The sequence below is a fragment of the Populus trichocarpa genome, chromosome 1 (genome assembly GCF_000002775.5).
Source record: "Populus trichocarpa isolate Nisqually-1 chromosome 1, P.trichocarpa_v4.1, whole genome shotgun sequence".
Lineage (NCBI taxonomy): Eukaryota > Viridiplantae > Streptophyta > Magnoliopsida > Malpighiales > Salicaceae > Populus > Populus trichocarpa.
The window spans coordinates 37,582,821-37,605,869 of NC_037285.2; the positions used below are offsets into that span (position 1 = coordinate 37,582,821).

At 34.1% G+C, this 23,049-nt stretch overlaps 3 protein-coding genes across 4 annotated transcripts; 1 reads left to right on the top strand and 2 right to left on the bottom strand.

Moving 5' to 3' along the window:
- The first annotated feature begins 260 nt into the window (after positions 1–260).
- LOC7487521 (transcription initiation factor TFIID subunit 6) lies at positions 261–5,977 on the top strand. Its single transcript, XM_024611796.2, has 11 exons — positions 261–710; positions 793–909; positions 991–1,099; positions 1,175–1,278; positions 1,742–1,879; positions 1,982–2,077; positions 2,296–2,420; positions 3,743–3,875; positions 4,282–4,407; positions 4,510–4,621; positions 5,407–5,977. The coding sequence occupies exons 1-11, from the start codon at positions 492–494 to the stop codon at positions 5,769–5,771; spliced, it is 1,644 nt and encodes a 547-aa protein (XP_024467564.1). The 5' UTR covers positions 261–491; the 3' UTR covers positions 5,772–5,977.
- A 474-nt stretch (positions 5,978–6,451) lies between these two features.
- On the bottom strand, positions 6,452–10,205 carry LOC7487522 (cell division protein FtsZ homolog 1, chloroplastic). Of its 2 annotated transcripts, none has more exons than XM_052455969.1 (6): positions 9,818–10,205; positions 9,521–9,620; positions 9,079–9,315; positions 8,673–8,833; positions 7,447–7,680; positions 6,452–6,909 (listed from the first exon to the last, which is right to left on the bottom strand). In XM_052455969.1, exons 1-6 carry the CDS (start codon positions 10,046–10,048, stop codon positions 6,640–6,642), a joined length of 1,233 nt encoding a protein of 410 aa, XP_052311929.1. In that variant the 5' UTR covers positions 10,049–10,205; the 3' UTR covers positions 6,452–6,639. The 2 variants fall into 2 exon arrangements, with proteins under 2 accessions (XP_052311929.1, XP_002300342.3); XM_002300306.4 differs by having other exon boundaries at positions 8,673–8,840; positions 9,086–9,315; positions 9,818–10,202.
- Positions 10,206–17,515: 7,310 nt separating this feature from the next.
- Positions 17,516–20,161, bottom strand: LOC7470820 (V-type proton ATPase subunit e1). The gene is made up of 4 exons (XM_002300307.4): positions 20,010–20,161; positions 19,797–19,925; positions 18,655–18,702; positions 17,516–17,875 (listed from the first exon to the last, which is right to left on the bottom strand). Exons 2-4 carry the CDS (start codon positions 19,892–19,894, stop codon positions 17,809–17,811), a joined length of 213 nt encoding a protein of 70 aa, XP_002300343.3. The 5' UTR covers positions 19,895–19,925; positions 20,010–20,161; the 3' UTR covers positions 17,516–17,808.
- Positions 20,162–23,049: the final 2,888 nt, after the last annotated feature.

A 23,049-nucleotide genomic window follows, 5' to 3' on the forward strand; every position in this document is an offset into this window, starting at 1 on the left:
ACATCTTGACAGAAAAATAAAACTTTTAAGGATCAAATTAAAAACAAATTAAGTTTAAGGATCAAATGAAATAAAAGCAAGATTTAAGGAATCAACATTAATTTTTTCACAATAAATAGTGTCATAAATATTAAAATATGAAAGGAAGTGTCATAGTAAATCATAATTTTGTTCGATTAATTTAGATTGGAAGGCGTTAGATATTCGGATAAATTTTCTGTCTGTGTATGAAACATAAATTTTCATAATAAGATCTAAAAAAGTAAACTAATAGAATGGGCTTCCCCGAAGCCCGATAAAGCCAGTCTTCGTTGTTGCTGTTTAACCATGCCATGACTTCTGCCAACCTCCGCCATTACTAACGATTTACTGTTAACCCTAACCGGCGGAGACACAAACCAGATTGAATTCTCACTTGCAAGCAGAGAGATAGATAGATGGATAGCAGATGATATGAAGCTGATTTAAACTAAAAGGGAAGTAGAGGAAACATGAGCAGCAGCATAGTAGCAAAGGAAGCAATAGAGGTGATAGCACAGGGCATCGGAATCACGAATCTGTCCCCTGATGTTTCCCTCACTCTGGCTCCCGACGTGGAGTACCGTCTCCGGGAGATCATCCAGGAGGCAATTAAATGCATGCGTCACTCAAGGAGAACTGCCTTGACTGCTCATGATGTTGACACTGCTCTCATCTTAAGAAATGTCGAGGTTTCTTCTCTTCCTCACTCTCTTTCTTATTAATTCAATGAATGGGTTTTTGTTTTTTTAATATTTCTTCTTTTTTTTGCAGCCAATTTATGGTTTTGGTTCTGGAGGAGATAAAGTTCCATTGCGGTTCAAAAGAGCTGCTGCTGCTGGACATAAGGATCTATATTATATCGATGACAAAGACGTCAATTTTAAACACGTAATAGCGAAATTGTTAATGTGTAATGTTCTCCTAGGTAGTTGATTAGTTTGTATAAAAGAAGAGTATGATGAAATGCAGGTTATTGAAGCCCCTCCGCCAAAACCCCCGCTTGATACTTCTCTTACCTCACATTGGTTAGCTATTGAAGGTGTTCAGCCTGCAATTCCCGAGAATGTTCCGATTGAAGGTACATTTCTCTTCCTAATAACATTTGCTGTTCTTTCATTTGTTGATTTCATGACGCACTATTTCACCTTTGCAGCACTTGGAGTAATCTCTGATGGCAAAAAATCTGACTACAAGGATGATGGTCTTTCGATCGATGTCAAACTACCTGTCAAGGACATATTGTCAAGAGAGCTTCAGGTGAATACCAAATTGCTTATTTTGATGTGCTCCAATTCCATTTTTTTCCCTCCCTTTTGCTTAGTCATTCTAAGTTTTTTAGTGGCATTTATGATGCAAGAGCTTTTTAGGAAAATATATATTTTCCTTAGTTAATTTTATTTTTTCTATCCTTTATCACGAAACTTTTCTAGTTTTTTTCTATTTAAATGGAATATTTTTCCTAGTTTATTTTTTTCTATTTAGTATTATTAGGGCTTACTAGTTTTTTTTTTTTTTTTTTTTTTTAATAAAAGGTTGTAATAGCCTTTTAGCAAGTAGAGACAGATAAATAAAAATTGAATATTTTGGTTGTCTCCCCATACTTGTGATGTTTTTGGTCTTTGAGGGTTTTGATATGTAACAAACCCTTATATACTTCGTTTTACATCCCAAGTTCATTTCATGCTTGAATACGAAAAGTTTTTCATTCGTGAATGTGCAGCTTTACTTTGAAAAGGTCACAGAGCTTACTGCGAGGAGGTCTGAATCTGCTATCTTCAAACAAGCATTAGTGAGTTTGGCCACAGACTCAGGACTGCACCCTTTAGTTCCTTATTTCATACAATTCATTGCTGACGAGGTAGTATCGAGAATCCTAATATTATCCATTTCTTCACACTTTCTTTAAGCAGGGATGGTTAGTTTGTTATTGAAAGTTAATGTTTTTCTACAATGATCGCAGGTTTCAAGGAATCTGAATAATTTTTCTCTTCTCCTTGCTGTGATGCGCATTGCCCGAAGCCTTCTTCAAAACCCATACATTCATATTGAACCTTATGTAAGTTCATTTCCAGTTTATCAAATTTGGCTATACAACTATGTAACTGAGTCTCAGAAGGGTGTTTCATATCTGGTTATTGCTTTGATTTTCCTAGTCTTTATTGCTTTTAATTGGCACTGCAGTTTAATACTTCTGGTGGTTTGGAAGTACCTAAAACTAGTATATTTAAGTTCATGGGCTTTTCCATCTAATGTTACTTTTTTTTTTCTCTTCAGCTACACCAATTAATGCCATCTATTATTACCTGCCTAGTTGCAAAAAGATTAGGTAACAGATTTTCTGACAACCATTGGGAACTCAGAAACTTCACAGCGAACCTGGTTGCTTCGATATGCAAAAGGTGAGGACTTATTGTCAATTGCATTAGAATTTTTCTTTTTTAATTTGCATTAGGTACAAGGTTAAAAAGTAGAGCTAAATTGTTATAAACATTACTATTATAGGAGTACTAGTTGTTAAGAGTGCAACCTGACTTTGATCAGAGGTTAAACTATTATAGGAGCACTAGCTGTTAAGAGTGCAACCTGACTTTGATCAGAGGTTAAAAGATCGTGTGTGCTAGCAGACTCAATGAGTAGAATCTATCTATAGAAATTTAAAAACTGATGGAAACAGAGGTTATTGGTAAAGCCACTTAGGATTCCAAATGTCTGTGTTCATTTTCCAAAAGAAAAAGATCCAAAATCGTTGTTTTAAAAAAAGATAAAAGTAGCAATTATTAGTGTTGGGATACATGCATATAAAATATATTCTGATTCATAATAGTTTTGGTCACCATATTAGTAGATAAACAGAATGAATTATTTGGATTAGATAAAATAAGTAATTTGCACTACTATCTGAGCATAAGTAGTAAGCATATGAAAGTAACCTACCTACAAAGAAACATGTTGAGGTTACTAGATGCAGAGCATCTCGAAAGGAATACTTGTCACATTCCTCTAAAGAATCCCAAGTACTAACTGAATATATAGATGCTGCAGTTGTAGTGAATAACATGTACAAGTGGGCCACAATACAAGGTGCAAGTAAAAGAGAGAATCATTTAAAGGTTTCAGGGGGGGGAGAGAGGGAGAGAGAGAGAGAGAGAGAGAGAGAGAGAGAGAGAGAGAGGGCGGGAGAGAGAGAGAGGGTAGCAATTGTAATCCTTTTATGACAATCGCTAACCCCTCAATTCCATATCCCCATTTTGCAACTACGACCTTAATTATTACCTCACCATCAAACTCACCCTTAAGTTAGATCTGCCAAATGCAATCTTATAGCTGGAGATTGAAGAAGAATTCTGGAACCAATCCATTGATGTGAATAATTCAATACGGATTAGATAATGATTGATAGTAATTCACTTTGTGAATTTCAGTCCTCAGGGAGTTTGATTCAATTTTTTTCCCCTTCCATTCACATGTAACATGAATGTAATTTAATTTCTATGCTGCTTCACTTTGTGCACAACTAAAGATGAATAACTACATAGCCATGATTTTAATGGATGTTACAGTGACTGAGAGGATTTTATTATACATGCATATTCTGTTTTGCCTCCTTGTCCATATAAGCTATTTATATATCTTATCAATTGTTCTATTTTTTGTAGATTTTCTCAGTTATTTGTCTTCTTGTCATAGAATTTACTTATATCTTATCAGTTGGTCTTTGTAGATTTGGGCATGCTTATCACAATCTGCAGCCTCGCATCATAAGGACTCTAGTCCATGCGTTCTTGGACCCAACAAAATCATTGCCACAACATTATGGTTCAATACAAGGATTAGCAGCTCTAGGACCCAGTGTGGTATGAACTAGTATCAATGCTTTTACGAGCAAAACTAACAAGTATTTCTTTCTTCAAAATAAAAATAAAAATAAAAATGGTACTGATGTTGTTATGCTAACTATTTTAAACTCATTTTCAAGAAAGATAGGTCCTTTCCTACTATCTGGAATTGCAGTTTTTTAGGAAGATGTATGAAATCAAATAATCTAAGTCCTAACTGTTGCATTTTTATTTATCACTCTGTTATGGTCTTCTGACTTTTTAGTTTTTTTTTCCCTAACTTCTGGTTCATTTTCCCCACTCAAATGTATTACACTGTTTGGTTTAGTGTTGGTTGTTGCGATGTCAATTTTCACACTCTTCCTTCCTAGGAATCCTCTTTGTACTGGTTTGACCAATTTGAGCTGGTTCTTGATTCTGGTAGGTTCGTCTTCTTATACTACCAAATCTAGAGCCGTATTTACTCCTCCTTGAACAAGAAATGCTGCTTGAGAAGCAAAAAAATGAGATAAAGAGACATGAAGCTTGGCAGGTTTATGGAGCTTTGACGGTGAGGCTATTTTTCAGTTTGATTTTAACTTCTGTTTATGCGTAACTGAATTTACCATCAATGTAGCTTTGTTATGTACTAACATTGCTATAAACCATTCAGCGTGCAGCTGGTCTCTGTATGTATGATCGGCTCAAAATGTTACCTGGTTTGTTTATTCCACCAAGTCGTGCTATCTGGAAGAGCAATGGAAGAGTTATGACTGCAATGCCAAGTATGACTTGCTTCAACTTGTCTCATTGGGACACTTTTATACATGCATCCATTAATCCTGTGACTGGTTATGTTTACTGTTTGAAAATACCTGTAAATGCTTGTGTGGAAATGGGTCTCTATGTGGGTACCTCTTCTTTTCACGTGTGCGTGTGTTTGCATTCATTATGCAAGTGCTGGATCTGGCAAAAACTAAATGTCTTAAGACCTAGTCTTGGAATTTGTTTGGGAGCAACTCTAAGGCAGAACAAGGATAGCCCTTGAAAAGGTTAATAGCAACTGCTTTCTGATATATTTTGCACATAATGAGCTGCAGATGTTATTATGATGAAGGGGGTGGTAATGAAAAGGTTATTCAAATATTAGGCGGGGATAATTTCTGGTGAGCGAACCGACCCTGCAGATTTATGATGAAAATGTACATTTTTTTCACTACCACATATGATATAATCCTTAAACAACAATTTTTTAGGAGCTTGCATCTCTGGGTGAGTTGTTTTTAGGCGCTTGCATCTCTGGGCGAGTTGGGATTTGCTTGAACCATGACTATGAGATGATTCAGATGTTTGTCATAGTTTGACATACAACTTATCACAATCCATGTTCAATTGAAACTTTATACGGGTGTGCTCAACCCTTGATTCAGGATGCATGCCAATGTACTTTGAACTTTTATCTTTTTACTTCTCTGTGTTCTTACAATTTACCCAGATTAAAATATTCAGTATGTGCACTTAACCCTCTACCCTGCTTGTATTTCATGTCGGTCATTGCTTGCCAATCAAGATAAACGCAAAGCTAGCACAGATAACTTAATGCAGCAACCACTGCTTAAGAAAATAGCAACAGATAGTGCAATTGGTGCAATGCCAATGAACTCCATGCCAGTTGAGATGCAAGGGGCAGCAAGTGGATTTCCTACAGCTGTTGGAGCTTCCAGTGTGTCAGTATCAGCAATATCTCGGCAGTTATCCAATGAAAACGTGCCACGAAGAGAGATTAGTGGAAGGGGGTTAAAAACGTCAACTGTTCTCGCACAGGCTTGGAAGGAGGACATGGATGCAGGCCATTTATTAGCGTCACTATTTGAACTTTTCAGTGAAAGCATGTTCTCCTTTACTCCCAAACCTGAGTTGTCTTTTTTCTTGTGATTAGCAGTAGATCATTAACAATGTCACTCAATATGCGTGTAAATTCTGTCAAATTCCATGCTATTTGTTCTACAACAGGCTAATAGTTATCGATCATTGACGAATGGTGTATTGTCAAGGACACTTCTGCATGTAAAGAGAGTACAATTTTGCCAGAATTCCTCGTAAAGTGGAGGAGCTGACATGTGACTATGTGCTTTCGACTACGGTGTTGTCATCCCAACAGTTTTACAAGTTCAATCTTCCATGCCATTTAATGTCTTTAGAGAAGTGGCATTTCATTGCTTTGGCTGACGATCTCGCCAAATTTTAATCGAACTCCACGGTTTTTCACAACGTTCAAGAGTCGAGAGGAATGCCCAGATAGAAATCGGGCACCTTGGACATGAGCTGTTAGTTCAACCTGCATGTAGGATTGAACTAATAATCCATGCTGCTTGAAAAAGCAAACATCTCACGGGCCAATTGCATTCCGCATCTTTGAGAAAGTCTATTGACGGCCAGATTATGATAGTTCCAGTCCCGAGAATAACATTTCAGGATTCAGAATGAGACGAAAAATATTCTTCATGTCCATTTGATTTACAGATAATTTTTTTTTAATTGGGTACTCATTAAGCAACGGCAGGAAATGGTGACTTGGCGCATCATCCAACATTAAATTCGGCAACGCATGCTAGTTTCAACAAGAATGTGCAGACACTAGTCGGAAATATCATGAAGAAATTGCAAGGTTTCCACTGGCATATTCCACGAGGACCCCAATATACTCCGAGATGGCAAACATACTCGGAGATAAATTACTCGATTGAGCTTAGCAATCAATACACAGCTAAATCCCCCCTCTCCCCAAACTAAAAACAAAGAATCAAAAGAAGAGCTTTCTGGGAGATGGTCTGGTTGGAACAGTGGAAGATGAGGTCGAGGACTTGAGAGGAACTGGAATTCCCTTGGCTTCTTGACTCCCTGACATTCTGTCTACCAGTTTTGCAGCCTTCGGGTCTGTTAGAAGTGACTTCTGAAATGACTGTGAGAAGCCAGTAGCAATAATAGTCACATGAATCTCCCCATTATAACGATCATCAACAACAGCCCCAAATATTATGTTTGCAGATGGATCAGCCAAACTGGTCACAACCTGGAAACTCATTGTATATATACAGATATTAATACCAGAATGTAGAACAAAGAACCCAGTCATAACAAATCCAAGAATTATGAAAATGAAACAAACTTTATCATTGCCATCACCATACATGTTAAAGTAAAACAGAATAGCTGGGAGCTTTCATGATTCGTTTCATGAAACCTACCATCTTATTGCCTGTTGATATTTATTATCCTGATCATTGAAACTCAAACATTTGATCCCTGCCCTAAACCGGGGGTCAATATCAACATTGAGGTAAAAAATCATTGGCTATACATCCCATAAATTCATGGTTGACGGTGGCAGTTAAAAAGCAAGTGAGATCCTTTGAAACCCTAATATCTACTACTACTATCCTGTCCTACATCAGGATATGTCAATCATGCTGTGACCAATGACACCACTCTACATCATCTCTTTGCCCGCGTGAGAACTTTCTTCTAAATCAAGACATTGGTACGACTTGATGCAGGGGGGTTCCCTTTTCAATCAGAAAATTTAGAAATTGAAAAGGTAATAAAGTACCTGTGACACTCTATTCACTTCCTGTAATGTTATGTCCTTTCCTCCAGTAATATTGTATACCACTCCAGTAGCTGACTGGATTGATGAACCAATCAGGGGCGCCAGAGTTGCTTGTTCAGCTGCTTCTTCAGCACGATTTTTGCTGGAGGAAACTCCAATTCCAAGCATTGCAGTACCTGAATTTTTCATCACTGCCTTAACATCTGCAAAATCCACATTAACCAGTCCAGGTATCTGCAAAACAAGGGGAACAGACTTCACACTTTGCAGGAAAGTACAGAAGTAGAAAATCACTGGTGAAAAAAAATTATGAAAGAGAAAGTGATAATAAACGTAGTCATCATTCAAAAGACCATATAAACAATATGCAATAATAACCACAATCTATTTATTTAATTAATTTTATATGCAAGAAAACAAATTTTATGAATAATACTGCAAGGTGATGCAACCCTCATACACAAAAGAAGCAATTTCTTGGTAAACAGGCTACCCCTAAATAGCCCATGAAAGGCTAAGCATCCGAGGGAAATTTAAGTAGAAATTCAACAAGGGATTCAAGTCAATACAGTTAAAATAAAGAGTAAAATGTGTCAGACCCCCAAACTATTGGTCAAAGTACAAATACTTCATCTCAAATTTATTCAATGCAGCTCTCCTTGAGGAAAACTAAAAGAAAAATTTAGTCCCTCTACTAAGTTTGAAGTGGGTTAGGTTTCAGTCCAAATTGGGTTGGTATTTGCCACATGACCAGCACATGCCACTAAATGACCCTAAGCACAAGTGATTCTCTCATGAATTTGTGTGTCAAGTGCTCGTCGCTTGACAAATACTAATCCCAATTTGGATGGAAACCTAACCTAACTTAGTAAAGGGACTAATTTTTAGTCTCAATTATCTTCAGGGATTATCTACGCTGAATAAATAAAAATAGAAACTATATGCGCTTAGTTCAAGGGGCCCTAGCACATTTTACCCAAATATAAATGTACAAGGATGGGAAGAAAGACATGAATGTGGTCATATTCTAAGGAAGATTGGGGAAAAAAAGAAGGAAGAACATTCTGCTTGTAATGGTAAATTGCCAAGCATGTTATGGGGCCATAAATGAATCAAGATACTGTTGCTTCATTGAAACTGTAACAGGCAACTTAAAACTTGTAAATTCAGCTGGTCTAAAGACTAAAACATGGTAATATACTTCAGTGTTTCATAGATCCACTCACAGTAATAATATCTGAAATTCCTTGCACTCCTTGCCGTAAAACATCATCAGCCAGGAGGAAAGCATCCTGGAGGGGTGTCTGCTCATCAGCAATATCAAGCAGGCGGTCATTGGGGATCACTATTAGAGTATCCACATTTTTTTGCAATTTTTCAATAGCCTCTAATGCCTGCAAGCATGAAAATTGTCTATACTCTCAATAATTGACCTTTGGAGGAAAGAAAGTTCATTCTATTTTAATAAGCACATCTAAGAAACACCAGTTTCTACAGCAGGCTAAAGGAATGGAAACAGCTATTAGTAACAAAAAAAGGAGCAAACTTTTCTCTAATTATGATCTCTTTTTTTTCCTCCTCGGAACAATACTTCACAAGTAAAAATCTTTCATGCGATGAAACCAACAACACCACCTGCCTGCAAGGATCTTTTTCGCCCCTCGAAGCTGAAAGGATACGTAACCACACCAACAGTCAAATATCCTGCCTCCTTTGATATCTGAGCTACAACTGGGGCAGCACCGGATCCCGTACCTCCACCCATACCAGCTGTTATAAAGACAAGGTCTGATCCCTTTAGCGCATTTGCTATGGCATCTTTTGATTCCTCTGCTGCTTGTTCTCCCAAAAGCGGATTCCCCCCAGTACCTGCATCACTGACAAGTGAAGGAGTCAAAGGGACACACATAAAAACCCCACGACAGATACAAAGAAAACGCAACGAGGCTCCGAAAGCAGTTATAAAAAACTAGGTGGTTAACTGTGTGAGATAACAAAATTGGAAATGTCTAGAGAGGAGCGAGCAAAAAAAAAAAACAAAAAAAAACAAAAAATAAGAAGAAGAGTGGGAGACCTAGTCCGCGGGTCAAAAGCTCTCCAATTTGAAGTGGGTTCTGTGCAGCAGACTGTACAAGTGCTTGAGCATCCGTGTTTATGGCATAGAAATCGATACCCTGTTTTTTTTTTTCCCCAAAACCGAATCAATACATTTTGAGCACATGATTGTTAATGAGTTGTGATTAGACATGAATGAAGAGAAGACGGTTACAAAATCGCAAAGTAGGCAACTCACACACATGATCAGTTACCAAATTAGAAGAAGAAGTGGGTTTTACTTAGAATGATGAACAAAAAAAGAAGGTAGAAGAACCTGCAAATCGCTGCCTATCATGCGATTAACGGCATTGTTGCCACCGCCACCAACACCAACAACCTTTATCTTGGCAGACTCCATGGGGGCAAAGGAACAGCTTACACTGCCATGTTTCGATGATGACAGTCTCCTTCTCTGAGAGAAACGGCATAGTTGTTTCTGAAATGATGTTGAAAATGAAGGAGACGATGTGTTGGGGTTTGCTAGTTGAAGTTGAAGTGTTGCCATTTCTGTCTTTCTAATTGCAAATATTTTTGGTTTATGAGAAAACAAAAGGCGAGTGAGAGACAAGAAGAGGTTTTATCTAGGGTTTTTTAAGTTTTATAAATATTTCACATTTTTTTCTTGTTAGGACGGACAAAAGGCAGAGATGCTGAGAGATATTTTGTTTTTCGAGTTGCATAAAAAGATTGGGTGGACCCCTTTTCTGCTTCAACCTTATATGTATACGGTTTTTTTTTTAACGATGTCGTTTTATTGGATAACGTTTTTGTCCTTCTAGCCCCTTTGTTTTTTAGCTGTAAAGTGTTTTTTGCAAAATATTTTTTTTATTTTTTGATTATTTTGATGTGCCGATGTTATAAATAAATTTTAAAAAATAAAAAAATTATTTCAATGTATTTTTAAGCAAAAAATACTTTGAAAAATTACTGCTACTATAACGCGAAAGTTTTAACCTTTTAGGGGTGAAAATCATTGTCCCCATTTACTTTTAATCTTGTATCATATACCCTCTACATTATTGGTTGTAAATGATTTTGATTTACAACAATCCTTTTATGAGAGAAGTTATTATCTTTTTACTCCCTCCGTCCAATTCTATTATATATATTGTCATATAGTCAATTTCTCGTCGAAATTTTCTAGCCCTATGTCGTAGTCCAACAATGGGATAGACATTGCTTCAGCAACGGAGATACATATGGTATTCCCAAGGTGTAAGCCTATTAAATCTTCCAAAGATGAGATGGATTACTTTTTCTAGTGTGATAACACAATTACTTTGGAAGTAATTAACGTCTCCTTAACGCTACAACACATTTTACCTTATAAGGGATTTACATATTCTTCCTAGTGCAATCATACTTTTCTCCAAGGATGAGATAAACATTACATCAACAATAAACAAACGTTTGTCAACGATATCCCTTCTTGGTTCCTAGAAGGCAAAACTATCCTAAACTCTCCTAAGGTTATATGATTCATTTCCCAACACTAAAAGTGATCTCTTAAGTATGAACATTGGACCTAGAAATGATCTATTAAGTATAGATATTGGACACAAAAATGATTTTTTAAGTATGGGATCCTCAACTAGATACTTATCCACATTGTTGTTGAGAGTTGAGTTTTTATGGCTGGTTTACTTTGTTTAGTCCGTGGAGCATGCCCTATTTCTAAGTACGATTATATTGCATATACATAACATGTTTCTTATAGGAGACACTTTAGTTGTTTATGCTTAGTAGATTGATCTTTCTAGGAAACCCCTGTTATTTCTAAGTAAGATTATATTGTATATATATAATGTGTTTTTATAGGGATCTAAGCAAGGTTAGATTTTGATTTTGGCGTAAAATTTTTCATCGTCTAGTTTTACATTATTGAGTATAACTTCAAATCAAACCGTTAGATCGAGATGAACTTTACCAAAAGATTTTAGAGGTATTTTTCTATGTTGGGGTAAAATTTCAAGTGAATCAGAGATTGAGAAAGCCTTGTGATAAAGGTCAGAAGATGTTATACGAATTTTATTATTTACTTCCTTTTAACTTGTGAACTTCCTATTTAGCAAGAATCCTTTTTCTAAAAGGATGTGGTGGCTTGTTTTGAGAATTTCATAGTTCTATAAGGATCTTTAATGGGCTGCAGCATAATTTCTAAGTGTGGAAAGGATTCATTAATGTTCCCTAATCTTTTTTTTTTTTACAAGGATTCCTTATTCATCCTAACTACACAAGGAAAGAAGGGCTAGTGATATTTAATGATAAATTAGTTTCTAGGATCATTGGGCAGTATTGTAGGCTATAAATAAGCCTTATATCAGACTTGTATTATTTTCTTTTCTTCTTCTCTTCTCACAACATCATAAGAAATTAACTTATGAGTTTTATTTTTATAATTTCAGCTATAGTCTAAGGCTTGTTTGGACTTAATTAATACTTTGTTTTTTAGGCTTAATTAATACTTTGTTTTTTGCTAGGATCCAAGACTTGTTTGAGCTTAATTAATATTTTATTTTTAGATAGGATCCAAGGCTTATTTGACTTCATTCTAATAGTGCTGATACCTTGGAGCAAGTTTCTATTGTGTCACACTCCTATCAAACCTCTTTCAGCTTTTCGGGATCAGATCTCAATCTTGATTATAGGTTGTGTGACCATATGATCATAAAGATTTGCATCAAGAAGACCCTTTAGTTGTTTATGCTTGGTAGATTGGTCTTTCTAAGAGACCTATGTTGAAGATCTTATTTGAGACACTAGCTTCGATAATCAAATTGGCTTCCCACCTTGGAAGCCACTCTAATATTGGATGAACTAAATTGTATTTAACAAACTAAAGATTGTGAGTATGATGTTATATACAGGTTGCCCTTAGTTAAGTTTACACACACAAAGGAATTTTTTAGATTACTATCACCTTTCTTTATCATAACAAGGTTTATTGAATCCAAAATTGGGTAACAGTATTTGTTGTAGACCTCGATGAGTTGGAAGACTATAATGTAATCCTATTTTTATTAACAAGGATAAGAATTTCCTGGGCTCATAATGAATCATTGAGTAGGGTATCTATGTTAGCAACTCTAACTATAATCATAGTAGATATTTAGTTATATCATATGATAAACCCATATTTAACGGGCCCAAACCCCCCCTAAAAAAAAAAACCCACCTTCTTTTAGCTTAGTTAAGGGAATGACCCACCTCCTTTGGGCTTAGCCAAGAAAAGGACCAACCTCTATTAAGCTCAACCAATGGAAGGATCCAATTTTCTTAGTTTCAACCTAGAAGAAGAGCTCAAACCCATAAGCATAACTACATTTTGGATCCTACTCTATCTACACCCTTAGGTGTATAAAAGTCCTCTAAGGGCTCATCATATTTTCATCGATATTAATGTTGTGTAAGAGATAGTGTGCAAAAGACCTCTAAATGACCACCATATTTTCATCAATATTAATACATATGTCAGGGATATTTTCCCTTATTAAAACTATTAGTGTAATATTATGCTTTGGACTTTCATCTCCATAAAGAGACTATCGGTCTATAAATAAACCATGAATTCCTCAACTATAAAAAAGTTTGGAATCTCTATTCTTTACTGCATATTTATTTTCAGAGTACTTCTCTATAATATTATTGTATTTTCTCTTAAAAGGTCACTAACTTAATCATCAAAAAGTCCCTATATTTACCAAAGAGAACCTTTTGCAGGTATCAAGCACCCACCTCTAGCCACCTTGGCGAGGAAGAATTGACAAGATTGCCAAATCCAATAAATTAACTGATTATTCAAGATATAAGCTTTGCCTCCAAGGTACTTGGATTTTTTGGAACATCTTCATTAGCGCTATCTGTGGAAAACTGATAAAAAAAGCCACTAGTTTCTTTTTAATGACATTTCCAAGTCATTTTATAGTATATATTAATCATGACACATCTGAGCTAAAATGCTTGATGGATCTACCTGTTACCACAATCACTTCTGCTTATTCAAACCTTCAAATGTTAATAATAACATCTCTCTGATTTGGTGATTCGTGAAAATTACTATTAGAGGCTGAAAATTACTATTAGAGGTTGAAAATTTAGACGGTTTATGGTTTACGACAATCTAACTTTGAAATATTTATCTAACCCAGGAAAGAAAAAATATTCTCTAAGTAGTCTTTGCACAAACCTTAAACGACTTTAGATTGTCTAACAACCTCAAATTTTTTTTTTTATTACCGTTTCACCGTGTTTATATGTTTTGAAAAACCCAACAATGATATTAAGTTCCTTTGAGTTTGAGTTAAAGGCCTTGGATTAAGAGATTAATAATTCTCCTTATGGTGAAGAAGCATGATGAAATCTCATGAAATTATTGAAGAGTTAGATCTTGAAGCTAAAAAGACAAGTGGAATAAAATAATTCATTGTAATCCTTTCAACTTTATTATAAAATTAAAGTCAAAAGTAAATATTTGTTTGGATTTTCAAGCATTAATGAATGACAAAACCATGCATGACTTTTTTAGTCATGTAAAGTTGTTGGATGGAAATTTCATGTGATTATATCATTATTAGGATTTGGTTTAATGTATTGTGAGCAAGCTATTTTTATTATGCTTCTTCTTTAATTGATATTTTTTAAAAAATTAAGTTTTTTTTATTTGTTAAGTGATCTATTATAAAACTAATAAAAAACTCATCACATTAAATAATCTATTTTTATTAAGGTTAGTTAGAGAGAGAACAATGGATTATATAAGTTAACTGAAGGTATTTGTTGGTTGTTCCTTAATCTTTAATATGTCAAAGAACCAACTAACCCCTAAATATTTCTTTAAGTAAAATCCCTTTGAGCTTAAAATTTGCACAGAGACTCACAATTACCTTATGTGTAATTTTATTATTTTAATTACTTAGAATGAGATAGTGAGATTTGAACTCGTGACAATTAGATTATCAAAATTCTGATACCATGTTAAATAATTATCTCAATCTAAAAACTTAAGCTATTAGGTAAGCCTCAATAATAGTTTTATGTTATTCCAGTACAAGTGTTGTTTTTTAATTAAGACTTATTCTTTAAGTGTTGATTGCGATTCAATTATTGTCACCAAATATATATAATTGAATTGCAATCGATACTTAAAGAATAAGTGTGTATATATATATATATATATATATATATATTATTGTTGCACAACTCAAAAGAAATGGTGCTTACAAATTTTAATAGACATGTTAGATTCACTATGCTTATTACAATAATTACTTATGATATTTTAGCTTTTCCCTATATTTCTTTGTTGTTAACCTAAAGTTTGATTACATGTTTTGGTGTTGGTTGTGGCTTTGGTATAAACCATGTTTAGGGTTAATCTCTTTTCTTTTTGTATTTTATATTCATGTCTATTACTTTTAGTTTGTTTGAAAAATAAAACCAAACTAAAATAAGGATACTTTTTTTAATTGTAGATTTTTATTTATTTAAATAGGTCATTATATGCAGGTTTTATGGAATGGTTCTAAAATGGACACGTTTAAGTTTAATGGAGGAATCAAGCAAGGGTTTTTGATCTCTTCCTATATTTTTGTGTTATGTTTAGAGAGATTAGTGCACCTTATTCAGGATTAAGTTAAAAGAGGATTTGCATACCTTTAAGATTGGGAAGATTCAGTCCGCTGGTGTCTTATCTTTGCTTCTTGGATGATATGGTATTGTTCTTTGAAGTTTTTGTTGAGTAGGCGATGGTCATGAAATTAGGTATTTTTACTTATTAGAATAATTTGAAAAACAATATTATCCTAATAACACAAGTAAATTTTTTTTTGATGAAATAACATAATTTGATACTTGTCACGATTGAGAAACATGATATTTAAAGTTATCACGATTGAGAAAATAATATTTCAAATAAATTGTTAAATAGGTTGTAGAGAGTAAAGAGAAAAAAAAGGGACCCTAAAGACACATCGAAGCTCTAATTACAATATCACTAATACCATCGAAAAGATCTCGATAAAAAAATTCAAATGACATCAAGAAAAGTCATCAACCATGACTAGAGTTGGCCATGCTCTTTATCCAAAAGCAAATAAATGGTTACAATGAGGAGAAAAGATATAAAAAGAAAGAAAGAAAGAGACCTTTAAGGTATATCAAAGTTTCGATTATGATACCATCGATATCATTGGAAAGATCTTAACGAGATAGATCCAACAACATCAAGAAAGATCATCAACGATAACTGGAGTGGGACACACTCTTTATCCAAAGACAAGTGAGCAACTATAACGAGGAGAGAGGAAAGAGATAAAAAGAAAGAAAGAGACCTCAAAAGCTCACTGAAACTTCAATTGTAACACTATCGGTTCTATAAGAAAGATCTCAATGATAAAAATTAAATGACACTAATAAAGGTCATCAACGGTGACTAGAGTGAGCTATACACGCCGCTCAAATGCAATTGAGCCACCTGTATGGCCCACTCTAGTCACCATTAGTGACTTTTTTTGTTGTCATTGGATCTTTCTCACCGAGATCTATCCAATAGTACTTGTGGTGTTGTAATCGAAGCTTTAGGGTGTTTTTTGGGTCTTATTTTTTCTTTCATTTACTCTTTCCTTATTGTAATTTCTCAGTTGCCTTTGGACGAAGAATGTGACCCACTCTGGTCATCATTGATAACCTTCTTTAGTGTTTTTGGCTTTTTCTTATTGAGATCTATTTGATGGTATTAGTGGTGTCATAATTAAAGTTTCAATGTGCCTTTGTGGTCTCTTTTTTTTTTCTCTCTGTCTTTTTTTTCTTTCCTCTCTCTTTAGAGACATTTTATTGGTGTCGTTGGATTTGTTTCGTCAATATCTTTTTTTTATGGTACTGGTGGTGTCATAATTGAAGTTTTAGTATGCCTTTAAGGTCTTTGGTCACCATTGGTAATCTTTCTTGGTGTTGAATTTGTTTCACAAAATCTTTCTGATGATATTGTTTGTGCTGTATCGGAGCTTCGGTGTACCTCCGGGGTATCTTCTTTCCTTCCTTTCTTTCTTCTCTCTCCTCTCTTCTCATTGTAATTTTTACCAGTCCATTTAACAATTTTTTTAAAATGTCATGTTTCTCACTACGACATTTTAAGATATCGTATTTTTCAATCGCAACTTGTATCAAACTATGCTATTTCGCTAAGACTTTTTCAAATTGTGTTGTTTCGCCAAATATTCTTTTAAACTATGTTAATTTTAAAAAGAAATCCATGAAATCTTGTTTAAATAGATTTTGCTCTGCTTCAAGCCAGAATGTTAAGAGTCTAAAACTCGGATTTATTTCTCTAAGAATGTTCGGATGAGCAATGTTCCAAAGGTGTTCCAGTTACAACGAGGAGCAATGATTCAGTTTTATGAAAGAGTATTGTTGTTGTTTGGGACTAGCTGATGTTAGAAATCTAATGGAGTTTGGGTAATGATGAACAGGTCTCTTTTTGCTCGGATAATTGGGTACTGGGCGAGGGTCCGCTGGCTGCTAAGGCTGTTTCTGATGCAAAGGTTACTAGTTTTGTGATTAAACAAGGGGATTGGGAGTTGGGACTCTGCTCTTTCCGTGCACCTGCTTCCTGATGAGTTAGGTGGAAAGATTTTGGTGGTCTAACAGATAGTGTGAAAAAATCCTGCTTGTATATTTTAAATACTCTATGTAAACCAAGGATCTGATTGTAAATAAAATTTGAAAAATAGGGGTGTAAATTAAATACTTTCAAGAAATGCCATTGCCGGTTTGCCTTGCTTCTTTATAGCCACATGACATACATTTCAACTTGCTTTCAGATAACACAACGAGTGCAGGTTCCACAGTTCACATGCATAAACCATACAGTTAATAGGTGCAGAAATCCTTGTACCCAAAATAAACTTGAAGCTCAGCCAAGTTTCCCAGGCCATTGCCTGCGCATTCAATCTAAACTGACATGAAACCCTCAGGCTGGCGCACAAGCTAGCTGATATCATTTCTCGACAGTACGTATATTCGTTTGCAACAATTATTTCATCCAAATTACATATTTGTACGCTACTGAAGCATTTTAAATTGAATGAGGTAACAAGGCAGCTGAAAGATCTGCAGCAAGTAAAAACCAATCCAAAGCTCACGCTGATAAAATTACAACGACCCAAAACGGGAAGATACAAGAGGATTCACTAGTCATAAAATCTGATATTATCTGGCATCCAATGCTTGTTTACCAATAAGGTACAATGTGCTCATTTGGGAACATCTTCACTCCCCTTCACTTAAAATTGGGACAATGAGAGGTTTCATTTGTGCTAAATACACAATGGCCCACCTGACGCACAACAAGGGAAAAAAAAAAGAATAAGTGTAACAGGAAACAACTGCATGCAGTTCTCAATAAGAAAAAAATAACCTGAAAGACAATTGACTGAACAGGTTTCCCAACTATGCTCCAGGAAAGAAGATTAAAAATACAAATAAAAATTTCAGTGCAAGCAGTTGGTGCAAAATCTGAAGAAAATAGCTTATTTATGCTTTCACTACATTGACAAAGTGCAAATATTACTCAAACAACAACGGGAAAAAAAAAAAAGGAAAGGGTAAAAAATATAAATGGGTAAACTTAGGTATGCTTTGAAGGTGCAATTCATCTACATGAACCTGTTCCTCGACAATTTCTCTTTCAAAAATCATGTCAATCATAACTCTTGCCATTTATGAACATGACACAGAACTAGGGTGTCCTTGTTCATTCATATCACTGAGAAATAAAAGGGATGATTGTTTTCTTATGGCAAAATGACATTGATAGCAGCTCCTCCTCCAACATGACGTGGGATTCTGTTACTGTCAGGCTAATTGTCGCAACAATGGTAACAAAGCATAAACAGGACTAGCACTCAATAAAATTGAGTAATGGTCATGGTTTTGCAACATCTTCATGAAATCCCGTTATTGTATAATCACTCTTCTAAATTTATGGATGCATGCATGCAGCTGGAACACTAACCACATATCCAGGACACAGATGATCATAAATCAAATTCCTTCTACATAGAAAATGAATACAATCATAGAAGAAAAGAAAAATGCAAGCCAGTACAAACTTACATCATCCAACAACAGACTGTTGCTGTTAGGACCAATGTTAGGTGGAGCCTGCAACGATAAAACCAAGATTAGCTATATTGCATAAGAAGAAAAGGAACAAGAGATGACCATACAGAGGCCATATTCACTTAATTAAATCTGAATGACTTAATGCATACAGTCTTTTTTATTGGCTAATTAAAAAGATCAGACAAATACAAACATCTGACCATTAAAATTACTCACGGTGAATGAGAGACTCATTCATGATGGTACTTAACATGCACGAGCATTGGATTGTGCTTTAATCCAGCCTATCATTGAGCAATTGTACCGTGCATACTTCAGCACAGACACAGAACTAGAATTGGTGGCTACAAGAATCAGCATTTCCAGAAAATGTTTTTTTCACACGCAGAGCCAGTTCAACATAAAAGTCTGATGGTACGCCAGGGGTATCATAATACTAGAATCATATGCATTTAGGTTATGTTTGGCATGACTTTTGGATTTTGATTCTTTTGACTCAATGAAAAAGTCACAAATATATTTGGTTAAGAATAACTTTTAACCTAGATCAAATGTTTGTCACAAAAGTGAGTTAAAATTTCTAGCTTTTGACTTATGAATTAGTACTTATGCTACTTCCCTTCTTCAAAAGAGTTGTTTTGAATTATTATTATTTTTTTACCAAACATACTTCTTCATGAGTTATTGATGAAAAATAATTTTTGAATTATGACTGAAAATCAAAAGTTAATTTTCACAAGTCATTGCCAAAAGGACTCTTAGTCAAAAAAGATTAAAGACATGGCTTATGATTTTACAAGGATGAACTTGGAAATATGCAGACAATTGAGAAACAGAAATTAGATACCATCAAACGTGGATTCTCACAACTAATTGAAGAATAAAAAAGAACATGGAATCCGCCATTTTGCTCATCAATACCACAACTAAACCTGGCAGTTAGCTTATCGCAGCAACATGACAACAGAGAAGCTACATGCTAGTAATTCTTATTGATGGTTAAGTAAAATTGGCTATGATCAAGATTTGCATTGGTATTTTACAGTTGAATTAAATTGATATGGCAACCTCTAACAATTAACAACCTAAAAAGAAATAACTAACTTGAATCGATTAAAGAAAATGAAGCGTACAAATTGGTAGAGGGTCCTCTGTTGCAGCAGATTCTGGTACAAAGCGAAGCGATTATCCCAATCACTGCGAAAATCAGTGTCGTTACGAAAAAACCCATCCCTCTTTATTCGATATCTCGAGATTTCTTTCTGCAAAAATAAAATTTATAGTTAGAAAAACAAAGAAAAGGAAAAGAAAACCGTATCGGCATCGGTATCGTTATCGGATCTCACTTGGGAATTTGATGGTGAAGCTTCCTGTGCTTCGTTGTTCAGGTCCCTCGCTTCGCTGTCGCGAGATGCAGCTTTTTTCTCTGAATTTAGATTGACAATAATAATTGTAATCCATTAATCCTGAACCTTCCCGCTGGCCCAAATATTTGTAATTCAATCTGCGTGGGTTTCGGTTAACGAGGCCCATATCAGCCCATTAATTGAATTGTAATTCATAAAGTTTAAGGACCAAAAGACTTCCAAATAGGGACCAATTTATAGATTTAAATAAAATACAGAGATTATTTGAAAATCACAAGGTTAAAACGACTAATAAATTATATCTAGGTGACGAGACTAACCTTAAAAGCTTTAAAATACATAGATTTACGTGTTTATTAGAGTCATAACAATAAGTCTAAAATAACTAGTTTGATTCATAGGACTTGTAGAAATGCATGGCTAAGATCATTTCCTTGGTAAAAACACATAGAATTTTTTTTACATGAAAACATTTTTCCTCACCTTTATAAATACTAACTTAATTATTAGAATCTACGAATTTGTTTTTGCAAGTAATCATGGAGCCTAAAATCCACAACAATATTTAATGTCTCGTTCACCAAGCCAAAAGGCTCAAAGGGCCATTTGTTCTCCTAAGAGGCCCAAAAATTGTGCGAAAGACTTTGATGAAGTACTTCTATCTTTCTTGCTTTGTACTTTGTTATGAACTTTCGATCTCCCTTGTAATTAAAAAAAAATCAAATTTTATTTTACAACTATGAAAATTTTCTCCGGCTTAGTTACAATAGCAATATTGTAATATTGTAATACTCCTATAATTATAACTCCACACTAATTTAAATAAATGACTAATAACTAAGAAAATGATTTCTCAAAAAAATAAAAAATAAAATGAACCCAAAGATTTATTATATAACACATTGAAACATTATTTTGAAGAAATTTTATTGTAAAAAATATAGTTATTAAACTTATTTGATTTTATAGATCGATTTGATGACCTATCAACTTTGATCACGGATCAATCAGTCAGTTGGGTTGCTCGAAACTCATGGATAAATGTCAAAATTAGTTCAAAGATTTGTATAACAATTTTGATGTGGCAAAGGTCATTGGTGGATCATTTTCTGGAAATTTTAATACCTTCCACTCACTTCAACTCATCTGCTTATGAATTTTGAGGTTCTCTATTGCTTTATTCTTTAGTAACTATATAGAAAGACGCCCCTCTCCTTTCCTACTTTATACTTGCATATCTTCGTTGTTATAATCATTACTTGGAATCTTGATTTATTCATGATCGCAAGCACGAACGTGTTTGCACGAATCATCACAAAGTATTATGTAATAGTTGTAGTTATATAGGTTGTAAATTAAATAATATACTTAATTAATACATTAAAAATGTTATCTATAAGTAATTAGTTTTAAACTATGGATTGTAAATACATTATATAAATTTAGATAAAATGATAAAATATTTATTACATTACATGTTTTTATATTGGATTCTTATAAATTATTCATAAAACTCATTGAGATTTGATCCAAATTAAAAAAGCTCTTATGGGTTTACATTCCAAAATCCTTTCAAAAAAGCTCCTTAAAAAAAATCATATTAAAAAAAATAAATGTTTTATCATTCACTTATAATATTTGAGATAAATAGATTTATAACAAACTATCATCTTAAATATTAACGAGGAGTAATATCTCGATCTCTCGTGCCTTTCAAAATTTCAAGCCTTTAAGTTTGATATTCATTGATGATACCTAAATGTCAATTTGGGGTAGTAATTTCTCTTATTAAAATCCAAATTATCAAAATGTCAATTGGAGGTAGTAATTTCCCTTATTAAAGTCCAAAATATTTTTTACTAGAACATACCACCAAATAGATCAACTCATAATGGTTGCTACTTAGATATTTTAGGACTACGGTGTAAAATCCTTATTCAACAAAAAATACGAATGAATCCTAATACTATAAGATAAATGAACCTAAACATGTTATTATTCATGGGCTATTGTTGCAAAAACAACAAGCTTAACGAAAACTCATCCTACAAATTTAGGTAGGGTTTGATGAGCATAATAAAGGCTTACCTAAATATTTATTACCATAGCTTGATAAAATATTAATAATCATAGGTTGTGATAAGAGTAAATGGTTATAGATATGTCAAGTTACTAAACAATTAAGAGTGGAAAAGATGACCTGGACTTTAAAATGGATAGACTTGAACCCACTCTTCCACCCAAGGTTTAACTCATTGTAATAAACTCATTCTCGTCCATATAAATAAATTATTGATAAATTAGGCACAATAGACTATTAGAAATAAAAAAACAATTAGTATTGCAGCTAATCTTAGGTAGGATGCTTGAGGGTGGTAGTATCTTTCATTTAGTATAATTAGTCATTTGCTCTATAACTAAGCAAATTAATTATAGTTTTCTAGTGATCATAATACCAGGTGGAGATTTTTTTTTTAATATAAAACTTTTTATATTCTCTAAACACAAAACAACAACAAAAAATCATTTTTCCCTTCTTCAAAAGAGAGCGGGTCATCCTAATGTTATGTGAAACATGTATTATAAGCTAGAAATTTCCTTGAAGATAAGTGGAAGCCAAAACTCGAAATATATACTTGTCTAATGTGGATAACCCCTCCCCTATACCATACTTTTATCCAAAATCTAAGAATGACTATTTTACCTCTAAAAGTTTAGAGTTGCTAGTCAACACATCCACCTACAAATAAATTATTCTTTCACCTTGCTAAGGTGATGAAATTCCTTTTACTTGTTGGCGCTATAATCTTGATTATTTATTTCATTTTACTTTGATTGCATTATTCCTTCACTTTAAAATAGTTAGATTAATTCCTATGTAATCTACTTTTTGTTGTGAGTGTTTTTAGTTCATTTCTTTAATTTGAGTGAAAAACTATTGTTAAAGTGAAAGCGATATTTTAACCACTCGAGGTAATTGTTAATGAGCTCTAAAGAGCTTGAGTGATTAAGAAGATAT

Bases quoted from the DNA above. Each gene is read 5' to 3' on its own strand.
- LOC7487521 (XM_024611796.2), top strand. From the start codon at position 492: ATGAGCAGCAGCATAGTAGCAAAGGAAGCAATAGAGGTGATAGCACAG. The intron at 711-792 runs GTTTCTTCTCTT...TTTTTTTTGCAG, and splicing joins TCATCTTAAGAAATGTCGAG to CCAATTTATGGTTTTGGTTC. The intron at 3,876-4,281 runs GTATGAACTAGT...TGATTCTGGTAG, and splicing joins CAGCTCTAGGACCCAGTGTG to GTTCGTCTTCTTATACTACC.
- LOC7487522 (XM_052455969.1), bottom strand. From the start codon at position 10,048: ATGGCAACACTTCAACTTCAACTAGCAAACCCCAACACATCGTCTCCT. The intron at 8,834-9,078 runs GTGTTGTTGGTT...TGCAGGCATTAG, and splicing joins AAGATCCTTGCAGGCAGGTG to AGGCTATTGAAAAATTGCAA. The intron at 7,681-8,672 runs GTGAGTGGATCT...CTTGTTTTGCAG, and splicing joins GAATTTCAGATATTATTACT to ATACCTGGACTGGTTAATGT.
- LOC7470820 (XM_002300307.4), bottom strand. From the start codon at position 19,894: ATGGGTTTTTTCGTAACGACACTGATTTTCGCAGTGATTGGGATAATC. The intron at 18,703-19,796 runs GTACGCTTCATT...TTATCGTTGCAG, and splicing joins AGAGGACCCTCTACCAATTT to GCTCCACCTAACATTGGTCC. The intron at 17,876-18,654 runs GTAAGTTTGTAC...GTTGTGCGTCAG, and splicing joins ACAGTCTGTTGTTGGATGAT to GTGGGCCATTGTGTATTTAG.